General features: G+C 55.7%; 1 protein-coding gene across 1 annotated transcript in view; it reads left to right on the top strand.

Annotated features, from left to right (window-relative positions):
• Nucleotides 1-1,025: 1,025 nt before the first annotated feature.
• The window catches only part of NDST4 (N-deacetylase and N-sulfotransferase 4), a 63,097-nt gene continuing 40,462 nt past the window's right edge, over nucleotides 1,026-23,660 (top strand). The window contains exons 1-2 of the mRNA XM_016144802.2: nucleotides 1,026-2,003; nucleotides 22,400-22,487. Coding sequence (XP_016000288.2) covers nucleotides 1,026-2,003; nucleotides 22,400-22,487 — 1,066 coding nt within the window. The remainder of the gene's footprint in view (nucleotides 2,004-22,399; nucleotides 22,488-23,660) is intronic.

Below are 23,660 nucleotides of genomic sequence, written 5' to 3'. Positions count from 1 at the left end.
GGCGGGCGGTCCGGGCAAGATCGTCTTTAATGCCATCTACGTTCTTTTTCTTTCGAACTCAAGAGAGGATGGGGATCTAGACCGTGGGATTGTTGGAGAAACGGAAGGACAGAAAACCCAGTTTTAGTGCTGCTTTCAGGAGCAGGCCACGGTTAGCAGGGAGCTTTGAGAAAGACAGGAAGGCTCCTGTTCGTGCCCGGGGCCACCCGCCCCGTCCAGCGACTTAGTCCCTCCTCCCCCAGATTCTCTGTCACTTTGATTCAAGGATGAGGGAGGAGCCGGGCCTCCATGGGCTGCCATGGGGCAGAGGGCCAGCTGTCTCCCTGTGACCTCGAAGAAGGGTGTCGTCTAGGGGAACAGCCAAGCCTGTGGGGGCCTCACGTGGAAGGTCGCTGTCCGGCTCCCAGGTGCCTGGGTGCATGGCGCCAGCCTCCACACCACAGCCCGTTTTCCTGCTTCTACGCCAGACGGGGTTTACCACCCCCAGAAGCCAGGGTTACCGCCTTACACTCCAGCTGCGTTTCCTACCTTTTCTTTAGGTGATTAGTTTGAAAAACCATACACACGTAATGTTACGTATATATTATATGCGCAGATATTTTCACGGCTCCGTGCATGCGTGCCTGTGCGCGCGGCATCCACTAGGATCTGTGCTCTCGAGGCCATGAAAAGCATCTGCTGCAAGTGGCGGAATGTGAGCTGTCGCCGTCGGGCGACGACCATGCCAGCGCACGCACTGCACTGAAATGACCCGCGCTCGTGTTTCTTACGTGTGGGCGTGTGTCTACACACCGACGCGTCTCTTCTCACGGCAGTCACCGCCTTTGTCCTCTGTTTCAGATGACGCGTGACGGGTCCTGGACACAGCCGTCCGGCTTCGCCTCGCCGCGGCCCCTGCTGACAGCTCGCATGGTCTGCAATGGTCACATGAACGTTTGGGGAGCGGCACCCGCGCCCTCGCAGCCGTCGCTCACGATGGCCCCTTAGGGCCAGAAGTCGGGACGGCGCCGGGGCGCGTTCGCACCATGAGCCTGGTGGGGAGGCTGCGGCGCGGCTTCCGGGCGCTGGTCGCGCTCTCGGCCGCCTGCTGCCTGGCCAGCCTCGCCCTGTCCGCCTACTTCGTGTACTCCGGCCGCAAGCAGGGGGCGACGCTGCTGGGGGGCAGCGCGGGGGCCGAGTGCGGGGACGCGCAGGCCCCGCCGCCCCGCGCCCCGGCGCCCCGGGCGGCCGGGGCGGCGGCCGCGTCGCGGACCGACGCCGCGGTGCTCGTGTTCGTGGAGAGCCAGTACTCGCCGCTGGGCCAGGACATCGCCGCCATCCTGGAGTCCAGCCGCTTCCGCTACCACGCGGTCATCGCGCCGGGCAAGGGCGACGTGCCGCCGCTCACCGAGGCCGGCCGGGGCCGGTACGCGCTGGTCATCTACGAGAACATCCTCAAGTACGCGGCGCTGGACGCGCGGCGCCGCGCGCTGCTCGACCGCTACTGCGCCGACTTCGGCGCGGGGCTGCTGGGCTTCCACCGCGCGGCCGAGCACAGCGCGCCGAGCGCGCGCCTGGCCGGCCAGCCGCTCGGCCTGCTCAGCAACCTGGCGCTGCGCGGCTGCTCCGTGAACGCGCGCTCGCCGCTGCTGCGCGTCACCAAGGCGGCGGCCGCGGCGCGCGGCCCGCTGCCCGGCCAGGGCTGGACCGTGTTCCAGCCCAACCACTCCACCTACCAGCCCGTGCTGCTGGCCGAGCTGCAGGCCGGCCAGGCGCCCCCGGCCGCGGCGCGCGGCCCGCGCTACGCCACCGTGGTGCACGACCTGGGCCTGCGCGACGGCGTCCAGCGCGTGCTCTTCGGCAACGACCTGACCTTCTGGCTGCACAAGCTCGTCTTCATCGACGCCGTGGCCTTCCTGTCGGGGAAGAGGCTGGCGCTGTCCCTGGACAGGTACATCCTCGTGGACATCGACGACATCTTCGTGGGGAAGGAGGGGACGCGCATGAACGTCCACGACGTGAAGGTAAGGTCGCGACTGAGCGACGCCGCGCTGCCTGCGTCGCCCCCGGGTGGCCTTGGCGAGGCGGGAGGTCTCGATGAAGTGTCGCCAACCCGGGGGGGTCTCCATGAGGCATAGTGTTGAACATGTTAGATTCCTCATGACTCGAAATGTTAAGATGCAGTAGGTTAGGAATAAAACAGGCGTTGAAAACCCTTGCGCTGAGGTGTGGCCGCTCCTCACGCACCCAGCACCCAGCGCTGCCGCAGGGGGCCTAGGTGGCCCCGCGGGCATCCCGCCCCGCCCTGCCCCGCCCCCTCGTCAGCCCCCGCCGCCCTGTCCAACCCGCGTCCCAGCCCTACCGGGTCTGGCCGTGGTGGCTGAAGTGCGAGATGGAGGCGCAGCCCGAGACCTTTCTGTAACCCCAGGTGGGCAGCGTTTGCTGCTGTGTAATGTTCGCACGCCATACACGTAGAGACGAAAACGGGTCCTCGCGAGGGTGGGTACTGGACCAGACCACGAGCCACCCCCACCCCACCCCCACCCCCGTCACCGTCTCCCTTACGCACGCATCAGGTGCGGGGCAGCCACGTTCCCGGTGGGGCGCGGGGTGGTGACCAAACTGCCTGAGGCCACATTCACCCTGCGATGGCGGTTAGATCAAGCGACAGCGCAGCGTGTGACGCTGGTCTGCAGGTAATTCTGAGAACTCCCGCTTTTTTTTTTGTTGTTTTGATTCAACATGCTCACTTGGGTCTGTCTTGTCCTATATATAACAATTCACCCTGCGGACAAATAATTTTAACAAAGATATAAATAAAAATAACAGGACACCACTTGGAATTAGGAAGGAACCGTAAAGATCGTGTCATCTTTTTCTGCTAGTAATTGGTTTTCCCTCCAAAGATGACACCCCGGGGCTCATTTAAAGTACCATTGTTTTTCCCCATCCTAAGACCTTATCAGCACTACAATGAAACGTGATTAAAACCAGCGTAATAGGTTCACTTTTTAAAAGCCTTGGAAGGACATGTGAACCCCTGACTCTGTTTTTAATGGGCCCCTGAATGAGTCCTTACTTGACTGGGACCCAAGTATTTTGCTTCTGGCATTGCCCTGAGGGGTTATGGGAACCCTCTTGCATTCTAGCTAGATTTTTCCGGGTTTCTCCTTACTTTTTTATTTACTATTCCTTTTAATTAATACGGATTCTAGTTTATTTGCATTTGCTAATCATAAACTCAGACGGGGGCCCTGTGCTTCTCCGGGTGCTCCAAGGGGCCCCTGCTCTTGACCCAGAAAGGCGGGGGCTCCACTGCTGCCTAACCGCCTACTGAGCTGAAAAGTTCCTCATAATGTTCACGAAACTGCCCAGCTCACGTTCAGCTGTTGCACTTACTCTCAGTCGAGAAACAAAGACCCATTTACCGCCATCCATACAATATTCAAAGGTCACTGATGACTTCTTCAGTGACACAACCCGAAACAGAATAATAGAATACTGTAATTTAACAAAGGCTGGAGCAGTGTCAGCACAGGCAGAGAGAGACTCAGACCGCGTGTGCGTGTGCGTACGTGTGTGCATACACATAGTATCTGTATGTGCACGTAGATATTACGTACATTGTCATACACACTGTCACTTTGAAGAAAACAGGCTTTTCTGTCCCTTTTGGTGGTGTTTCCGGTTCTTCCTCGGAATCACCAAAGAGTTGTCAGGAATGTGATTGTCGGTGCCGTGAGCCTCCGGGAGTTGCTTATAGGTTTGGAGGAGAAACCGATTTGAAGCATAAACATCTTGGTCTCAGTCTTCGGCATTTGATTTCTGTGTTGACTTTATTTTTCGGATGAGTACGATCTTGTGGAAGAGAATCTAAAATGGTGTGTAGAGAGTCCTGAATGCCCCGTGTTCATTTTTGACACTCCTTTTTGGGGGAATAATATTTCATCGTGCACTAGGAGATGAGGAGAGAGCCAAAAACACCGCTTCCAAATTGGATATTTCACTAAAAAAATTCACATTTTAATATTAATGCAATTTAATTCAGGGATTTCTCGTCTATGCGTCCTGGGCAGCATTCGTTATTACAGTTTGCACAAACATGTAAAATTTCAGTAGTGTGGGTGGGGCATGGCCACAGTCTTGTCGCATTGCAAGGCAAAATGCAACATACCCCCTGGCGGAAGCGCCGGGGTCGCTGGGGCCAGAGAACCGGCTACACTCTTTCGCCTGAGAATCCGGGCGGTTCCTTGGAGCCCCTGGCGTTTGGACAGATCGCCCGCAAATCCGGGCGGGGATGCGTGTCCCTGGCCGGCGGGTCGCCCGGGCGGGGCGCGGCCGCTGCGGCTGGGTGACAGAGTAGCCGTGGGCGGGCCTGTGTGCGGAAGAAGTTGGCCGTGGCCGCAGTCGCGAGCGCTGTGGACAGAAGGACACCGCATGAGCCCGGGAGAGGCGTAGCCAGAAACCGACAGAGTCAGAGCTGGGACCGAAAACAAAAACGCGCTGTTTGGACCGGGGCATGTTCCCTGGAGACCCGGCGAAGAGCCGATTCCAACGGCACAGGCGCAGTGATTACTGCGGATTTTTTAAAAAAGCCTTTGTTTAGCATGTTAGTAGCACTGTGCTGGCGGTTGACAGGCAGCGTGTCATTTACGATTCACGACGACACGAAGGAGAAATAGTTGTACATCTTCCGAACGCGTGAAATGAGGCTCCCCGCGTCGGGGCTGTGACCCGGCTCATCGGGGACAGCGAAGCGCAGAGCCAGGCCCTGCCGGGAACGTCTGGACCTCCCTCCGGGGACGAGGCCTGGGCTCGCGGCTCCGCGCCAGCAGGTACCAGGCCACCGCGGACAGGTGCGTTAGCCTCTCCCACCCGCAGGTTACGGGTCCCTGACGCCTGTCCAGGTCAGCCAGTCGCCCTGGGCGACAAGGACACCAGGCACTTGCTGGTGAGATGACTCAGCTCGCGCGGGGACGGTCGGGGCGCCAAGGGGAGCTCGGACTTGGGAGAGGCCGCGCGGAGGCGCGCAGGTGCCCTGGCCGTGAGCCCCGCGCGTGCGCAGGGCCGGCTCGCGGCGGGCGCCACGACCGGCAGGGGTTTGGGTTCGGGTCTGGCGAGCCGACGGGGTCCCGGGACAGGCCGGCGTGCGCGTCTGAAAGCGGCCGCCTGGTCCCGGGCGCTGCAGAGGTGGCGGCGCGGATGCAGAAGGCACCGGGCGGAACGGCGAAAGGGAAACGACCCGAAGAAGAGGGAAAACAGGTCGAACGCACCGTTTCGGGTGCCCTGGGACGCGCCCGAGGCCGTGACAGGCCGGCTTCACACAGAGGGACCCGGTCTCACGTGCCGAGACAGCGGCCACCCCGCCAGCCTCTCCCGGGCTGAGAGGGGCGGCCCGGGGCCTCGGGGGCCGGCGGGCCCGGGACAGTGGCCGGCAACAGCCGCGTGCCGCAGCGGGGCAGGGGGGGGTGGTGGAGGGGGGGGGGGGCTCTGAGCTCTTCCTCCCGCCCCGAGCAACAGGAATTGCAGCGCGACCCCTGCCAGCGCGACCCCTGCCAGCGCGACTGTGGCAGGCGCAGCGCGACCCCATGTCGCGGGTTATCCGGGATTCCCGGCCCGGGTAGGGGTTAAAAGCATCGGGGGAACGGGAAGCCGAAGCCTCCTTTTTCATTATCGTGCCCAGAAATTACATTCTGAGAGAATTTCATTTAGTGTTATGTGTTCATTTTCTTGATGAGTGTTCATTGAGAACATGTCCATTTTTTTGTGAGAAACAAGGGTTTGGGAGGCATGCTTTCATTTAAGCCCGTTCTCTGCGTATCGGTCAATTATTATTACCTCTTCTTAAAAGCATATTTTAAAGCAAGACTCATTATCAACCGAAGATTTTCTGCTCAGAATAATTTGAAAGCTTTTTATATACAAATTGGATTTTAATTCAGCGCTAGACATTCCCTGAATTTATTACTGCTCAAAACAGGCTAAATGGGCCCAGGACGAATGCGCCTGCGCCCCGGGGGCCGGCTCACAGCGGGAAAGAACCCGGTTCAAGTCCTTGAACTTTATGCAGCAGAGGTTCCCGGGGGAGAGGGGGCACGTGCCACCGTGTTCCGGTGAAAGCCACCGAGCCGGCCAGCCCAGCCTCAGCAAGGCGGGGACGTGGGAAGCCCCGTTGGAGCCCCCGTTCATGGCGTCCTTGCCTCAAAACCCCAGGGACAGTGAGCGGGGGGATATTTCCTGATTGCTTTTGTATATTTTGTCATTCTCTGTGATGATACAATTAGGGATTAATTAATTAGCCAATTAATTGGCTCGGATTAGAATAGCTTCTTCAGCCAGGGCCACCGCGTTTTTGTTCCCATCGTCATCAAAAGATACCACAGGAGAGGGTCCCATCCGAAGAATCACTAAAGAGAAAAACCAAATCAAACTGAAATTTGCTCCTTTTGGACGCCTCGTAGAAATACGTGCGTGTTCTGAAACAAGTTAAATGATCACGGAGACAGTGAGAACCACTTTATAAGTGTTTAGCATTATCGTTATGATGTGGCTTGCTTCGCACCTGCAGACGGGTGGCTTGCTTCCTGCCTGCGCACGGGTGGCTTGCTTCGCACCCACAGTGCCCCTCACTAAGATGTGTGTTGGCTCGACAGCGAGTCGCTTCCCCCTCGGCGGTTTTGCCCAGGGCCCGAGCCGCACGGTCCGCCCCCACCCTCTCTGTGTCCTCTGCACGTTCGTCTGTGTCTCTGCGCTACAACGTAACTTCATGGCATTGATGCTTTTAAAAAAAAAAAAAAAAAATCTGATGATCTTCATTTTCACTCGTGAATCTAGTCAAATCTCCAGAAGAAGATAATAGAGACACCATCTTCAAAGCATGATAGCTGTGACTTTTTCAAAATCAATGAATGACAATAACACTCCAAATCAGAGAGCCTCCTCGTGGGATCTGTATTGGAATAAACCAAAAAATGAATCCCTACCTAGATACAATATAATGACACAGAATAACATGAGACCAATTATCCTCCCCCAGGGGGTGGGAGGCGAGGGGCTTGGGGGTACAGCCTGGCTGCTGATTTTTCAAAAGCGGTGATGGAAGCGAGATCTAAAACCCTCCTGTATAGGGCCGATTAGTCTTTTTCTTTACAAAACAGAGAACAAAGGGCCCTTTTCTGGCACAGAAGCCAAATAACACCAAGCGCTCCGTCCCGGCCTGGAAATTCTGCATCAGACGCATCTGACCCGCTCACTCCAAGCTGCCTCTGTTTTCCGGACACGAGCCTGTACTCTGTTGAAGGAACCTGATTTGGGTGGGAAAAAGCCCATTTTCTTGGGTAGGTGAAAATAACACTTGAAAACATTAGTTCTGAAGAAAGAGCTGCTTCCCGGCTCTCCTGGTCGTGATAACTATAATCTCACACAGCCACTTAATCTCCAGTGCCACACTCGTCCCTCATTTGTGCGACGAGATCTGATAACAGTTCATATCCAGCAGCCGCCGTGAAGATGAAATGATCTAGCCGGGAGCGGCCGAGGAAAGTGCCTGACACTCTGTAAAGCTCGGCTAATTTGCTTGATGGAGAGGTGAAGAAGGAAGATTCCTTTGATCTCTTTCAATGATTCGATTATCCTATCTCGTGGATTCTAAGAGTCACATTTAGTCTCACATTTTAGCGTCTCAGACTCTAGAGTATGTCTTTTCATTGACAGCATCTTATGTCTTACGAACTGCAGTTGTTTAAACCGATTTTGCTTGGACCGTTGTCCCATTTCGTGCCTACCGACCTCCCTGTCATAAGGTCACATGACGGGATCCGAAGGCAGGCATCCCTGGCTGTCTTCCCCCCTCGAGATGTTTGGCTGGTTTGCGCGTGAGGCCACGGGTGTCTCTTACAGGCCCTGACTGCAAGTCTTTCGGGTAAATCCCCAGAGGAGGGATCGCTGTGTCATCCGCTGGTTCTGTGGGTGATTGTTTCAGGAACCTCCAAACGTGTGGTTTGATTCAAGAGCTGAATATTTAAACAAAGAATGTAGACTAAAACATAACTCATCAATATGATGGAGAAATATGTTTTTTAGAAGTTGAAGATACACTTAACTACTTAAATTTGATAACATTTTTTACATTAAAAATTAGGCCCCTGAAAATCCCAGCAGATAAAGTGAAAAAGGTGATATTGAAACAAAGTAAAAGATAATCAGTAAGTAGACATTTGAAAACGATACACAGTCATTACTCGTCATCCGAGAAGGATAATTCAAAGGAGACACTTTTGCTTACAAAGATATCTTTCTTCTGTCCCTCCAATCAACGTAAGACGCCAGGCGCGATATGTGACCTCGGTTTTGTCCCCTGGCTGCTGGTGGCTTGACATCTTGAATCTCCAGCTGACATCAGACTTGGGATCTGATGGTATGAAAGGTGGTGACTGTATGACGTGTTCCTTCCTTCAAACAGAAGCCGTAGTTCGTCTAAACTATTTCCAAAAGTGAAGCCGCTAGGCACTTTGCTCGCTTACAAACAAAAAATAAATTGTTGCTTTAAAAACGTGCCAGACACTTCACAACCACTGATTAAACACAGTGGCGAAGTTTCTCACCAATGCAGCCCCGAACGACACCGCGTGTGATCGTCGGGGAGGCCTCGTAGCTTTCCCCATGCCGACGAGGGCTTCGCTTTCCAATGCAATGTGATCGTGATGTTCCTTTCCCGCGACGGCCACGGTGCCGAGCAGCTGGCAACTGATAAGAAAAGTAAACGGGAAGTGAGAGCATCGGCCTTGCCCTGTCCACGCGGCCGGCCGCCGGACCTTCGGGACCAGACGCACCCTGCTCCTCTCGTCCCGCGTGGACTTGCTGTCTGCTGGTCGCGCCCACGTGTCTCTGAGTCAGACGGTCACGTCCCCCTCGCTCCGCAGCCGCCCGGCGTCCCGGGTCTGATCTGGGTCTCTGTGCTCTGAGGAAGCCTCGTCACGCACGTCCTCAGCCCGCCTGGTGCCCCCAGTGCCAGCGAGCTCTCCGTTCTAACGACGGCGACGTTAAGGCCTCGCTTTTCCTGTGCTGTGCCCATCCTGGATCCTTGCGCTTCCACAATGATGGACGGCTTTAGGAGCTGTCATCTTTCGTGAGCCCCACCGCTGTCAACTTAGAGAATTTAATGAGTTCGAGAAATAGCCATGTCCAGTAATAATAAACAACAAAGACCTATTTCTTTTAGGTCTAGCCATCCCAGAATTGCAAGTACTGTGGCATCTGTTGAAACTATTACAACTACCTTATCTCTCCGAAGAACTGCACAGCTACTGTGTTTCTCGTCATTTTTTTTTCCCCTAAGGCAAGAGAACTTTACCGCCCTAAGAATGGAAACGACGTGTCGCGCTTGTAACGACAGTTACGTGAATGGCGTGGCAGACGCAGGGACCAGCGTTGAAGTTTTCCATCCACATGAAAAACGTATAATCAGTTAATTTCAGAAGATTATAATAATTCATAAAAGAATTTACAGATAAGATACATAAATAGCAAAACGAGAGAGAAAAACTATGTGTGAGTATGTGCACATGTGTGCATACATGTGTGTGCACGTGTGAGGGTGCGTGAGTGTGCATGCATGTGCGTGCATGTGTGTGCATGTAAGTGTGCATGTGTGCATGCATGTGCGTGTGTTGTCTTGGACCAAGTGGAGGAGGTTAATGGCCACCTAGAATGAACACTGGGATCTCATCGCTAATCTATGATTTCAGAAAACAAAATCAAACAGGAAAATACAAACCAATAAACAAGCAACAATTGATCCTAACCATCAATGATGTCATAAAGCAACTAATGCATCAGTTTTACGATCTAACTATTATGCCTGTTAAAGCCAGCCGTTCCTGAGACCGCTGTTTACGACCAGCCAGACTTGATGTTTGTACATCTATCACTGACATACGGGAGCTTTCGCCTCTAAATGGCGGGGTTCTCTGATGGGAAATTGAACCGGCATCTTAAATTTTCACGACCTGGTGCCATGGCTCAATGTCACCCTGAATCGGCCGTGGTAACTCGATGGTCAGAGAACTCTTGCCCAGCGCCGTGGCGACCTTACTTGCTCCCTCTTCTTATTGGACTTTCTGTACCCGAATTAAGTAAGATGAACATTTCGTGTTGGAGTATGTGCTGGCCCTGTTTGATTCTTAACGTACAGGTTGACTTAAATTTGCTTCGATAGCACGGTTACCTTTGCCAACCGTATGAGCTTTGCTGAGTCGATTTTCAGAGGCAGAAGCATCTTGCCGGGCATCAGTGTGTCCCCGAGTGCGCTGGGTTTTAAACATGCGCTACGGCTCCTTATGCTCTGATTTCCTCTCACCCTCTGCCCCTCCGTCAGGGACTCGTGGGCTTCTTCGGTCTCGCGTAGTCTATCAATTTTAAATGTTATTGTCCCTTTGTATATGTTCATTCCCCAGCACGTCATTAATAGGTTTGCATTGCTTGCTGATATCTATGAGTTTTAGGAAGCTGGCATTCCATATCTTACATTCACTTTAAAAGCGAAAAAAAAAAAAAAATCTCCTATGCCCTCTGGGATCCAATACATTAAATTAAAAAAAAAAAAAAAGCCCAATACTATTGCTTTGGGCTTCAAATATGCTGTGTCCTAGCCGAGCGTGGCATGCAGGAGACGTCGTCACCCTGCGGGGTGCGGGAGAGAATGACGGGTCCGGCGGGGCCAGGCCAGGGAAGCTCGCCCCAGCTGGGTCCCGTGGGAAGGCTCCGACAGCTGTTCCCGGAGGTGACAGGCTAACTGCTGGGTGTCCCAGAGCCCAGCTCTCTCCTCTGTGCAGTTATCTGTTTCCAGTGACATCATTCTCAATAGCTTAAGGAGAGCACAGTGCATTAACAACACTGTCCTCTGTATCAGCGACTCGTTTGTCCAGAATAAATGTCCGGGGAGCAGGTGGGTGGTCCGCTCGCGGGTTTTACGAGCCCCCTACCCCCGCCCCATGCAGGAGTCCTTACTGCAAGGTTACCCTGGCCGATCACTTGGTAAAGCCCCCGAAGATCAAGCAACCTGCGGTGACCGCATCTCAGGACATTCCAGGCTCTGAAGACTGTGGGAGGCCTGACAGGCGGGTGACATCGGCCCCAGGAAGCGTGGCGGACCACCTGCCACATGCGCGTGTGGGCGTGAGCACGTCGTGGGTGCCTGAGGCCGGGGGACAACCCTCTGCGCTGCCCATCCCTGTGACATTTATGTGGGTCGAATATTAGAAAGCTCTGTAAAGGTTTGCCCTATGCCTTTCAAAGACCGTCACGTAACGTGGCTGTCACCATTGTCCGAGGTGTACAGACGGTCAGTTAAGCAGAGGCAGATGCAACAGGCTCTGATCAAGGCTGCCATCCAGAACTTTCACTGACAGCCGGAAGAACTCCTGCGTGAAGTACGAGTCAGGTAAAAGGAAAATCTTCTAAAGTACCAAACGCGGCGATTTAGACTGCCGATGAGTTTACTTAATGGAGAACCGTAAAATCATCTCTTCTTAACAGGCCATGCATGTAATTCATTGGCAACTACATGGAAATCAGGGAAAGAAAAATGGTGTATTTATGATATAACAGTTTTTATTATGGCCTCTTGAAATATATTACATTTGATGTGTGGATGATGAAAATTGTATGGGGTAGGAAAATGCTTGAAAAGACAGGATTTTAACTCCCTCCGCCTTGTTCACCCAGAAGGATCTGTCAGAGCTCATCACATCTCGGAAGCTGTTCTGGAGGCCAACTCAGGGGTTCTCTTCCGGGTCAGAAACTCGAGCGAGACCCCTCAACCCCAGGTCACTTCCTAGGTTTCTAAGCTAGTTGAGAAGGAAATGAAGGAATGTAATGCTCATCTCGCGGTGGGTCTGAAGGTAATTTCCTTCTAGCATCCCCCGAACCACTCGAATCCCAAGGTTCACCCCCAAACGGAGCTGGCTTTTCCTCGGGCCCAACTCCTTGTAAAGTGACGCAGAACGGAGGTCGGTCAGGGGCCACAAGGCCTTCGTCACGGCCACGTTTCTCTCCAGAGGACTGAGGGAGGACGCCGGGCCCCGCGCCTGTCCGGGCCGGAGTCTGCCCGTCGTGCGTCGCGGCGTCTGGGCCGGTGGCGGCCGCGAGGCTTCTCCTGCTGCTGTGCTTGTTTGTTCGGTTGCCGGCCCCTCCTGCCCTGCTTTCTGTCCACCCCCCCTCCCCCGGGGACCGGGCCCCATCGGCCCCGCCCTCACTCTCTGAGATCCTCAGTGCCTTTTTCTGCTGGAAGTTGCAGCTCACCTTGCTTTTCTCTTAAACACACACACGGACGGCAAACACAAAGATTCTCTTTCTTCAGCCATATGTACCTCCAGCCCCGGACTCGTCATTTTCACCTCTTCGTGCCGGGCTTTACGAAGGTGCGACCCGCCTCCTCTTCGCATTTAATTCTTCGGGATCTTTTGCTCTGTGCTCGTAGCACTGTGATGCCGCTGAAATCTTTCTCGTCACTCCCCAGTTTTATCAACAAAGCCTATGTGTCTGTCACCGTCTCACAGAAACAGCAATGTGGGGGGTGAGCACTTGGGGTACGGACCCAGATGCCTGCATGTTCACAGCTGCTGCGCCCTTGAGCCAGGCGACCAACACGTACTGTTCCTCGATCGCCGTTTCAGTAAAACGGGGCGATAGTAGTAGCATTTCCTCAGCGTGGTTGTCAGAAGTAAATGATTTAGTCTGTATAAGGTGCTGACAGGGGTATCTGACTCAACAAATTTAACTCTCAGTACCTCCTGAGACGTAAAATGTGTAACAGTTCATTTCGTACAGAGCATCTGTGAGATTAAATGCCTTCACTCCGCAAGCGTAAAGCGCATTAGTAAATTTTCAATGTAACCTATATGAAAACTCTCAAAATTGTCTTGATTATTCCCATCATCACCATCATCACCATCATCACCACCATCACCATCATCACCACCATCATCACCATCACCACCATCACCACCATCATCACCACCATCATCACCATCACCACCATCACCACCATCATCACCACCATCACCACCATCATCACCACCATCACCATCACCATCATCACCATCATCATCACCATCATCGCCATCATCACCATCATCACCACCATCATCACCACCATCACCATCACCATCATCACCATCATCATCACCACCACCATCATCACCATCACCACCATCACCACCATCATCACCATCACCACCATCACCATCACCACCATCACCACCATCATCACCATCATCACCATCATCGCCATCATCACCATCATCACCACCATCATCACCACCATCACCATCACCATCATCACCATCATCATCACCATCATCGCCATCATCACCATCATCACCACCATCATCACCATCATCATCACCACCACCATCATCACCATCACCACCATCACCACCATCATCACCATCACCACCATCATCACCATCACCACCATCACCACCATCATCACCATCATCACCATCACCACCATCACCATCACCACCATCACCACCATCACCACCATCACCACCATCACCACCATCATCACCACCATCACCACCATCATCACCACCATCACCACCATCATCACCACCATCACCATCACCATCATCACCATCATCACCATCATCGCCATCATCACCATCATCACCACCATCATCACCACCATCACCATCACCATCATCACCATCATCATCACCATCATCGCCATCATCACCATCATCACCACCACCATCACCATCATCACCTTCTGCACTATTAATCGTCTGCCGTTCTCTCTGTAAATTTTAATCAAGCCCATGGTTTCAAGTTCGCTAGACACATGACGACTTGAGACTTTCTAATTATACCTCTTCCATAGATTACTTCTGGGCATCTCGGCCCGAACCTCCCTCGGGCACTTCAAACTCAGCATGCCTTGCAGTAATCCATCCTCTTTTCTCAAGGACTCCTTCTTCCCCGGCCCGCGACTGGCATGCCCGCCCCTTTCCGGGACACACGGGGGCGATGCGCCCCCCCCCGCCCCGCCCCTGGCTCGTGGCACGGGGCAGGTGTTCCCGGGATGACAGCCCTGGGCTTCTCTCCGTCCTCGCTTCGGTTCACCTGCGGCAAGTGTCACCTGAGCGTTCCTTACGCCTTGCTTGATTAAAGAACTTGGATGCTCCTCGCTGGCTTTGCGGATAAAAATTCAAATCCTTAAGTTGGTCGCGTAACACCTGCCACCAACTTCCAAGCAACTTCCGCAGTCACCTAGAGCTTCTTACGTTTCCTGAGTCTCTTTCCTGCGCCCTCTCCAAGCCTTCTCCGCTCTCTTCCCGCGCTCCCGCTGGGCTCCCCGCCCTCCCATCTGGCTCTCGTGCCCTCAACCTGCAGACCTCGCTGGCCCCTCGGCCGCCCCCCCCAACCCGAGGAGGCTCCTGGCCTCACACGGAAGCCCATTCACACCGGTTTACCTTGAATAGAGCAAATCGTGTGCTGTAGTTTGAATACCAGTGTCTCGTAGTGGTTTTCTCCACTGGGCTGTGAGCTCGGTCAGGATCAGGGCTCACGGCCTCCCGCCCTTCCTCCCCAAGCCCGGCCCCGGCTGCTCCTTGGTCACCTCAGGCGGGCTTTTCTACGAGGATCTCGGCACCTCCCGTGTCTTCTGCCGGACGCACCCACGGCTCAGCACCTCCCCTCTGCCAAAGATGTGCGCAGACCTCGCTTCTCAGTGCGGCCGCCGTGGCCACCGAAGCGGACGCCCCCGCGAGCAGGCGGCCTCCGCGGGGTCAGGCCCCCCACGCTGGGTTCGCAGATGGTCTCCTCCGCCACAGTGTAAGCATGAGAGGCCGCCGGCCGCATTGTTCCCTTTTGTGACCCTTGTGTCTGGCACGAAGGACGCACTCAACAAATATCGAGCAGACAAATGAAGAAAAGGAGTTAATGATCACTTAACAGAGTTATCACAGAGTTAAGGGTAAATTAAAAGCCGTGAGCTCATAGGTTTTAACAATTAAATTAAACATAAGAAATTTAGAATTAAAGTATCAGATCCTTGTTAAAATTAGAGGGGAAAAAAATCCCCCATTAAGGGAGGATTAAAAAACAGTCCACCTTGTGCGTTCAACCGTATTCCAGTTTGAGCACCTGATAATTAAATCGGTTACAGATTAATATTCCCCAAGAAAGAGGTTAAACTATTTTCCACTTTTTCTCTGATCACCAGTTTAGAAATAACCTCAGCAACCTTTTTGCCCAATTAACCCCGGAAAGGATGAGAGGCTAAGTGCCGAGGCGACCCCGTACCCGCCATGACGTTCACCGGGCCAAGACGTCCGTTAGGGTCGAAGAGCTTTTCGTTCGTGTCCGGGGGGCTGTGATCCGGGCCGAGTCGCGCCCAGCCGTGTGACGGCAGGGAGATGGGGCAATGGCACACGACCCCGGGCCCCGGCCCGGCCACGCTCACGGGGGACAGACAGCCCCGCCCCCGGCCGCCCGCGTGGGTCACACGGGGTGCGCCCAGAGCCGGGGGCTCGGGGACAAAGCGTCAGCAGCGGCTGCGGGGTGAGCGGCTCGCGAGCGGCCGAGGCCCCACTGAGGACTCGCCTGTGTTTCCTGATTTTATAATTAGTAAACGATATAAATTTTGAAGCCGAAATATGTATTAGTATTGAAGGGTGATTATGGTAATAAAAACCTCTGGCTAATTTTTTGTTTGTTTTAATGGGCTATGGCATCGTGTTAGTATAAATCGTTGATGTTCAGTGGTTCATCTTTAATTATTTTTAGCTACTCAATTAAAGTGAACGAGGCTTGGGAGCTCAGGCCCGCGGGGCGGACGGAGGCCGGACACCGGCTTCACTTCCAGAAGTAGAGGCGCCGCAGGCGGGTGAGCAGGCGGGAGCCGGGCCTGACGTGCCGCCCACCCGGTCATCTGCGGACAAATAATTTTAACAAAGATATGAGTCGGTGGCCGGTGGAGACAGAGGCCGAAGTGTCTGCCCCCTGGAGTTCGGCTTCTTTCATCCGGCTCTGCTGTCCTTTTAACGTGACTGGCGACCCCCTCGGAGCTGTGTTTAATCAGAGCCCTCGCCGCACGCGGGGACGGGAGCCGAGAACCTCTTCAAACGCTTTGTATCTCCGATTTATCGTCTCGGGTTGATTACTGGAGATATTTGATTTCTTAGCAGACTTCTAAGGGGCCGATATTCTCATGAGGCAATCTGTAAGAGAAGTGAACGAGTAAATTACTGGGAAATCAGGGAACGTGTTAGAATGGAGATACTAGATTGCCCACATTGTCTGTGATTTACGTCAATTAGCTTTTCCCTTATTTTATCGTTCTTTTGACGTGATGTGGCAGCCACTTAAACTCAGACGATCTCGCTGCCGTGATGTTTAGAAGTGAATTGGATTGATAAGATACAGCTTTAAAAAAATGATACATTTTAATATTTTAAAACACATACTTTACTTTCTGTTGACGCATCATGACATAGAGTAACGGGTATCCAAGACCCCATAAAAAACCAGGAGTGAACACACTGAATGATGGATTTTGGGTATATCCTAATCAGGTAATAACGTCAGCACTTAAACTCAGGCCGGAAGACTGAGGGTGGGTCCACAGAGGTTTTTCCAAAGATCGCCTCCACCAGGGGCCTCCCGGGCTCGCTAAGCATTTCCTCCGGGCTGTGAGGAGTTAGAGACCTCCCAGCCCCCGCGGGCCTCCTGGGGACCACCCCTCTCATTTACACCCAAGGCGTAAAAGAGGCATTTCTTTGCCGGCCAGAGACCCTCACCCGAAGGCAAAGCGCATGCCACAGAACGCTGCACTGATGAAGTCTGCGGCAAGTTAAAACAATAAAAAGTAAAGCGAAAAGCCCTGCGGCTGCAAAACTGCAGCCAGACGGCAAGCTCTCCATCAGCGACGTCGCTTGGGCGGTGCACCTGAGAGCGATGGGGCCTAAAATCCTGAATCCTGGCACTGACGTCCGCGGTGGCCTTCGCGCGCTCTCAGAGAGCGCGGCCGCGGCCTTCGTCTGGGGGTGAGCCGTGCGCCCCCCGCAGAGCGCCCGCGCCCCGGGGGGCAGTAATGGGACCACACGGCCCGAGCCGCGGCCCCCGCCGTCTGTGCACTTGGGCTGGGAGGGGCGTTTTCGGCTTGGATTCTAGGCAGGTTGCGGAGCTGTCCATTAAAACAGGTTCTTAAAAGCCTCCCCCCAGGGAGAGGCGCGTCCCCCGAGAGTCCGCACTGGGACCTCGCGTGGGGACAAGCGGCGGGGGTCACGTGACGCAGCGTTCGCGCGTTCAGCGGAGGGTCCGCGGACAGGTGCGGACTGCAGAGGCGAGGTGCGGGGAGCGGCAGCTGCCGGGGGCTTGTGCGTTTTGAAACGCCCGTGAGTTGCAAGCCGTCGGCATTATCCGTTATGACAGGACCGCGCATTATTTAAACCCACCCCTCACCTGCAGAGGCTGGTAACGGGCGTGCGGGGACGTCCACACGGGCGGCCGGTTCCTGTGACCGCGGGCGCTGGACACGGCCCCCGCCGGTCGCCGGGCCCTGTGCCCCACCCTGGCTCGGCCGTCCCACGCGGGGCGGCCTGGCCCCACGGCGTGGTGCCCCCCGGGCCTGCTGCGTGGGAGGGGAGCCTCTGCCGTGACTCCGGCCGACTTTCATTTCTCCCGGAGTCTTCGGACATCAGCTCTCGCGCTCGACTGACCGTCCGTGCTGGCGAGAAGCAGCGCCCGGCCCGGCCCAGGCGGGCGAGTCTGCGGGGCGGCCCCCCAGCTCCTCCCACGCCGGGGCACCCCCTTCCCTCCCTGACCTGCGGTGTTCTGACCTTTAATTAAAAGAAAAATTTGCTGTCTGCCTTTAGAAGACAGCAAATAATGAACTCATTAAAATGAGGTTAGCGCTGGGCCCCGCGGCGGCCGGCGCTGAAGTGTCATTAGTGGCTAACAATGCAGAACACAGCACGTAAATAAACCGGAACAGCACGCGAATTCGCGCGGGAGCAAATGTTCGCCGTTGGCCAGGGCGGGGGCACGAGGTTTCCACGCGCTCAGCAAGGGGGAGCCAGTCGCTTCCCACCAGCGCGAAGCGTCGCCGCCGGCGCCGCCTCAAAAGCGCAGCATGTGAATGGCGACTTGTCAGCGGTGGACGAGGACGTGTGGAAAGACCCGTCTGGCTCGAGAGATGCAGCGATGCCGATCGGGGAAGGGGACGCTGGAGACCCGGGCGAAATGACGTGAGACCGGCCGGCACTGTCCGATAAACGTCGGGGCGTGCGAGTCGGGCGAGTCGGGCGAGTCGGGCTTTTTAAGGGACTTTGCCTTATTGGTGGCCCGAGGTGAGGCCGGGTTGCAGGATCGGAGCCGAGTCAGTTAATGAAACGGACTGTCCCGTGAGCCGATTAAACGTCTTCTGCAAAAGACATGCCTGTGGGCTCGCTCCAAAGAGCGACCACGCGTCGTTCACAGGAGGACGAGGACATTTGTTTCACCGGATTCTGGCACTCTGGAAGCTTCTTTATACTACTAAATGATCCATAGTTAACAAAATAATTAGGAGTTTTATTTCAACGGTTCAGTGAGTGGAATGAGAGTATAAATTATTTTTGATTGCCAGCCTCTATACCACAATATTTACATAAAAAGTCTGGTAATGAGATGCCTTTCATTCTCTACGTCTCACGTTCAAAAATAATGTTAGACGTTTGTTTCACTGTTGCATTTTCTCTGCACTTAACATGTGTCTGCTCCTGAAATTAAACAGCATTAGCGCAGTATTTTTTTTTTTGATAACTCATTCCATCACTGTTCTCTGAAATATTTGGAACAGTTTGCTTCACTCCACGCTGCTCGAGCTCTCATGAAAACACAGAAAAACAAAATATGTATATTGTTTGGACCAAAATTCGTAGTAGCCCGGAAGAGCCTGCTCCCTGCGGCCGGAGCCGGCCCACGCGCGACCCGCTGCCGTCGGAGAGGCACATCGCTGCGGCAGAAGGCGCAAGGCTGCCGATGGCCCAGCAGGGGCCGCGTCCCGCCCGGCTCTGCGAGCGGAGCCAGGAGTCGCCGCAGCCTGCAACTCACCCCCCCGCACCCCGCATCTCACGGCCCCCCCCCCACAGCCTGCGTCCTACCCATCGGCTGACCTAGAGCCTTTGCCTAGGGCTACCGTTTTATCCCAAATGCAGTTGTTAAGGGTGCGGCGTTATGCTGAGCCTGCCCACTCTCCCCCTCCCTGACCGCCCCGGCAAGACGCCCACTCCTCGGCGGGGCGAGTCCTGTCTCCCTCTCCATGATGGCCCCCCTCTCCCTGCTGGCCCCCCCGACCGGGCCGATTCTTCACACTCCACCCGAGATTCACGGGGCGCTGGATTTTAGACCTCTCCCCCGCGTCCCCTGCACTCATGGCACGTGAGATCCCTGTATGTGTTCATCGTCTGTCTCGCCGCTGGAGTGTAAACCCGCAAGGGAGCGACGTGGCCTCGTGCGAAGCTGAGTCGCTAGTGCCCGGAACGGCTGGGCCGCCAGCCGCTCAGGCATCAGCCGCACGTTTATCTCGCTTGTTTGGGAACCTTTCCTAAAATCGCAGAACAATTCCTTTACAAAAAAATGCGGTGTGAGAGGCGGCCGGCCGCCTGACCGGAAGCCGTTTGCCCCGAGCGTCGCTGCCTTCTGCGGGGAGGGGAGAGCCACACCGGAAAATGTCCCCGCGCGGCTGCGGCTGGCTCTGTGTCTGCGTCTGCGGGGAAGCGGAGTTGGTAGACTGGGAGGTGTTTATCAGACTATGTCGAGCCCGCTTTGTTTTGAATGCGAATGATAATGAGGCTTTAAATAGGGTTGCATTTGAGGAGGCGACAACACGAGATCTCGCAGGAGCTTTTTATGTGTGGAGCTCGAGCGTGCTTTCAGAGACACCTGCCGGAGGACGATTCGGCCACTCATTGCAGCGAAAAGCCCCCTTCGGGTGTTTCCTGTACCACGAATTGTCAGGTGTGTCGGTTGTGGTTTCTCTAACCGAATCGTCATTCTGTGCGGATAGTGACGTGTGTGTGTCGAAATTACAACAAACCCTAAAAACAGACGATGCGCCCCACCCCGCGGGCAGTTCAACGAGAAGATTCTGTTACGTTTGAGCTGCAGCAGTAAATGCGCTTTCCTGCCTCGATCCTGTGCACATGGACTCATGAGTCGGTGTGCAGCCTTCGGAAATCACTTTTTCTGATCCGCACTTACAGTGTTAGGTACCTAACTGTGGGCTTACGAAATGTTTAACTATGTGTCATATGGAAAATTTCCAAGGGTTTGTAAGCCTGGAGGCATCCGCGAAGACGCGCCCGGACAGGCGGCGTCTGGGCGGGCGGCGTGGGCGGGCGGCGGGTGTGGGGGCAGCGGGGGGCTCCCCGGGCGGAGGGAACGGGGGGGACAGGGGGCGGGCACGGCGCACAGGTGTTGAGCCTTACGCCGTCTCACAGGTGGGGGAGGGTTAGCGGCCTGAGACCCCTCCGCACAGGTGCCATGTGGGGTGTCAGCCCCCCGCGGGCCCGAGGTAGAGTGGCGGGAGCTGGGAACGGGGGCCGGGCCGGGGACCACGGACCCAGCATCTTGAGAGCCCAGAAGAAGAGAGGGCGACCCGCTGCAGTGCAGGCGAGTCGGCCGTGGCGAGCGGAGTGCGGGGGGTCTGTCCGCTTGCCCCTGAGGAAGCCGCGGACCTGCGCCCCGTGCCCCGCGGCCGTCAAACCCCCTCGTCTCCTCGCTCGCGACGTGCTCGCGATCCGTTCACACACTCACGTTGAGTTGTGGTCGGTTTCACATCGGGGTGGCCGCCCGCCTGACACCCCCTGCCCCTCCCCGCAGTGAGGGGCGAGGTTTCGGGGCGTCGCCTGCCAAACCAGCGGGCAGGCGTGGGCCGTAGGTGCGGACTGGGCTGAGGAGTGGGTGTCGGGTAAAGAAACGCAGAGCTCGGGGCACTGCGAGGACTCAGAGGCGGCCGAGGGAACGGGTGGGGCCGGAGTGCTGAGGGCCACGGGGCGGCTTTAAAAACCTCCTTCCAGACACGGAGGCTCGGGGACCGCGCGCTGATAAGGTAAGAAATCCCGGAACCGAAGAAGCTCGCGTGGTGTTCGTTTTAGGCTGCGATCCTCAGAATTCACCAATAAGCTCAACTAGGTAACTGGGCTTCATTTTTAACCCCACCCTTTTTCAAACCTTTAACTTGTTCTTTTTGAGAGGTTTGTGTACATGTTTACGGAGCCGCGTCAGACTAAGGGGTCTTTTCTTAATCCTTTTTCTATTTCACTGATAACATTTAAGTAAGGTTGGCCAGGGAGATGCCAGGATGGCCGTGTCCCCGGCCGCCACTGACCACGGAGCCTACCACCCTGTCAGTCATCCGGGCGTGTTTTTTCTCGCATTTTTCTTTTACGCAATGAGTTTCGGGGCAGCCCTCTGGGCTCCAGAGCATAGGCGGTTTGGCCGGCGAGCGTGACGAGGGCCCAGCAGACGCGACGGCCCCTCCGGCCCTGTGCTCTCTGCCCCCCGCGGCCAGCAGCGAACGGAAATCGTCCCACCCGCGTCTCTAGTTCGAAACGAGTTTCTCGTTTCCGTTGGGGCAAAATAAGCCCTCTTTAAACACTCGTGAATCAGTCAGCAAACGCCGAGGCCTCGGGACGCAGGAGCCGCGCGGGGGCCGCACGCGTGAGTGGGAGGCGCGGCGGGGCGGGGCGGCGGACCCCCCTCCTGCCTGCACGAGCGGTCCAGTCGGCCAGAAGGAGTGCACGCTGAGAGCCGAGGGGCATTCTGGCCGCATTTAGGGACTTTTCTTTATGAAAATGGCCGTTTCCCGCCTAGCCGTCCCATTCATATCTCAAGATCTGTAATTAACATCCTATAAAATACACATCGCTTTTTAGTTTGTAAAGTAAAACCTCAGGCTTTCAACTCAATAATTACACCTTAAAAAAACGATAGGGAGCGTAGCTCAGTTAAATGAAACACTAAATTGCAACCCTAACGCAAGTTACCCTCCTATTCCTTACCCCAAAAATGGTGGACTTGTCGACATAATGACTCCAATAATGCTGGGGGGGAAAGGGGGAAATCCCCAAGAAAATGAGGATAATAATCTGGAATTCAAGAAATAGCTCACGCGGGAACGAGAGAGCGATTTGAGCGCCGCGTGCAGAGAGCTGACGGTCGGTGCCTGGGAGGGACAGCTTCTCACCTGGGTGGCTTCCAGGAAAGGGAGTCGCAGGGCGACTCCAGGGCCTGAGACGCGTGGCGAGCGACGCGGCCGCCAGCCCCCCCGGGCACCGGGGCCCGTGCGGTTCTGTTCCACTCGTGCGTACGCGGCACCCCAACGCTGCTTCCTGACTTTTCTAAACTCGTGTTCATCTCTTATTTATTTCAGGCGTTACTAGAGACTCAGAATTTACTGCGCACTCAGGTTGCAAATTTTACCTTCAACCTTGGATTTTCAGGGAAGTTTTACCACACAGGTAAGAAGGGGCTTCGTGTCCTCAGGAGAGCGGCTGGTGGATGTGTCGCGAGCAGGGAGGGAGACGAGCCGGGCTGACGTCCGGGTCCGTGGGCGCGTCATCCGCGCACCACACTCGAAACCAGGGAGCTCCTTTGCGTTGGCAGACGCGGCTGGGTTCGGGGGCAGACGGGAGAGGGAGGGCTCCCCCGACTCAGCCGGGGAAGCCGTCACCGCCGAGCCGAGCGGGGCCGAGTGCCTGGTGTCTCGGCATGGCGCAGGCAGAGAGCAGCGTGACGGTGGTGACGGCGACGCAGTGAGAACGATCGGAACGGACGCTGCTGTCTCTAAGTCGTCAGGCGGCCGAGGCGACGGGCCCTTTCCCGCCTGTCAACTTCCTCTGAAAAGCGTCTGTCGGGAGAAGAATTGTGCAGCCTCGATGCGATTTGGCGGGTTTTCGGGGCCCTCCGCGCCGCACGGGCCCTCGCAGGATCTCTCCCTGAGTCGTCACGGGCGGTTTGGCTCCCCGCGCACCGCGCCCACCCGGCGCGGTTGGGCCCGCGCTCCTCCCCGCGACTCTCCAGCCACGGTCGCGCCTCCTTCCGGCTGCAGCCTCAGCCTGTGCCCGGCGCTCACGCCCGCCCTCGCGGGCGGTTCTCAGCTCCTCCCCCGTTTCCGCCTCCAGAATTTTCGGGATATCAGCCCGACAACGTCTGGCTCGAGTGCAGAGCAAACTCTGCGTCGAGGTCGCGGCCGTGGCGAAACGTGGCGCAGGCGTCAGAGCCGAACCTGCTCCTGCCCCGCAGCCCGAGGGGAGCCAGGGGCTCCGTTCGGGACGTCGCACAGTCGTGTGCGAGAGCCCTTTGCACGCGCGCACTTTGTTGGGTCATCAACAACATCCGGTGCAAAGGCGCCTTTAATTATCATCAGTGCAGCTCGTTTGCCCACGGCGGCCCGGCGTGAGTCGTTAGTCAGGCTGCCACCGCGGCGACGTCTCACGGGCTTTTCCTGAATGCGACGTCTCTCCTGCTCTGAGACTCGGAAATCTGTTTAAAGGAATAGAAGGAAAATTAGCATTTCAACCTGGCGACAGGTCAAACGATTGCGTATGTTAAAAGGACGTTCTGCGGAAGAGATTCGGGTCATCCCGCCTGCACAGGCTGGGCTGTTCCGGGCTGCGATTTTGAACACCGAT

This window comes from Rousettus aegyptiacus, unplaced genomic scaffold (genome assembly GCF_014176215.1).
Source record: "Rousettus aegyptiacus isolate mRouAeg1 unplaced genomic scaffold, mRouAeg1.p scaffold_m13_p_16, whole genome shotgun sequence".
NCBI classification, from domain to species: domain Eukaryota; kingdom Metazoa; phylum Chordata; class Mammalia; order Chiroptera; family Pteropodidae; genus Rousettus; species Rousettus aegyptiacus.
The sequence above is the reverse complement of the archived record's forward strand: the minus strand, read 5'-3'. Positions and strand labels throughout refer to the sequence as shown.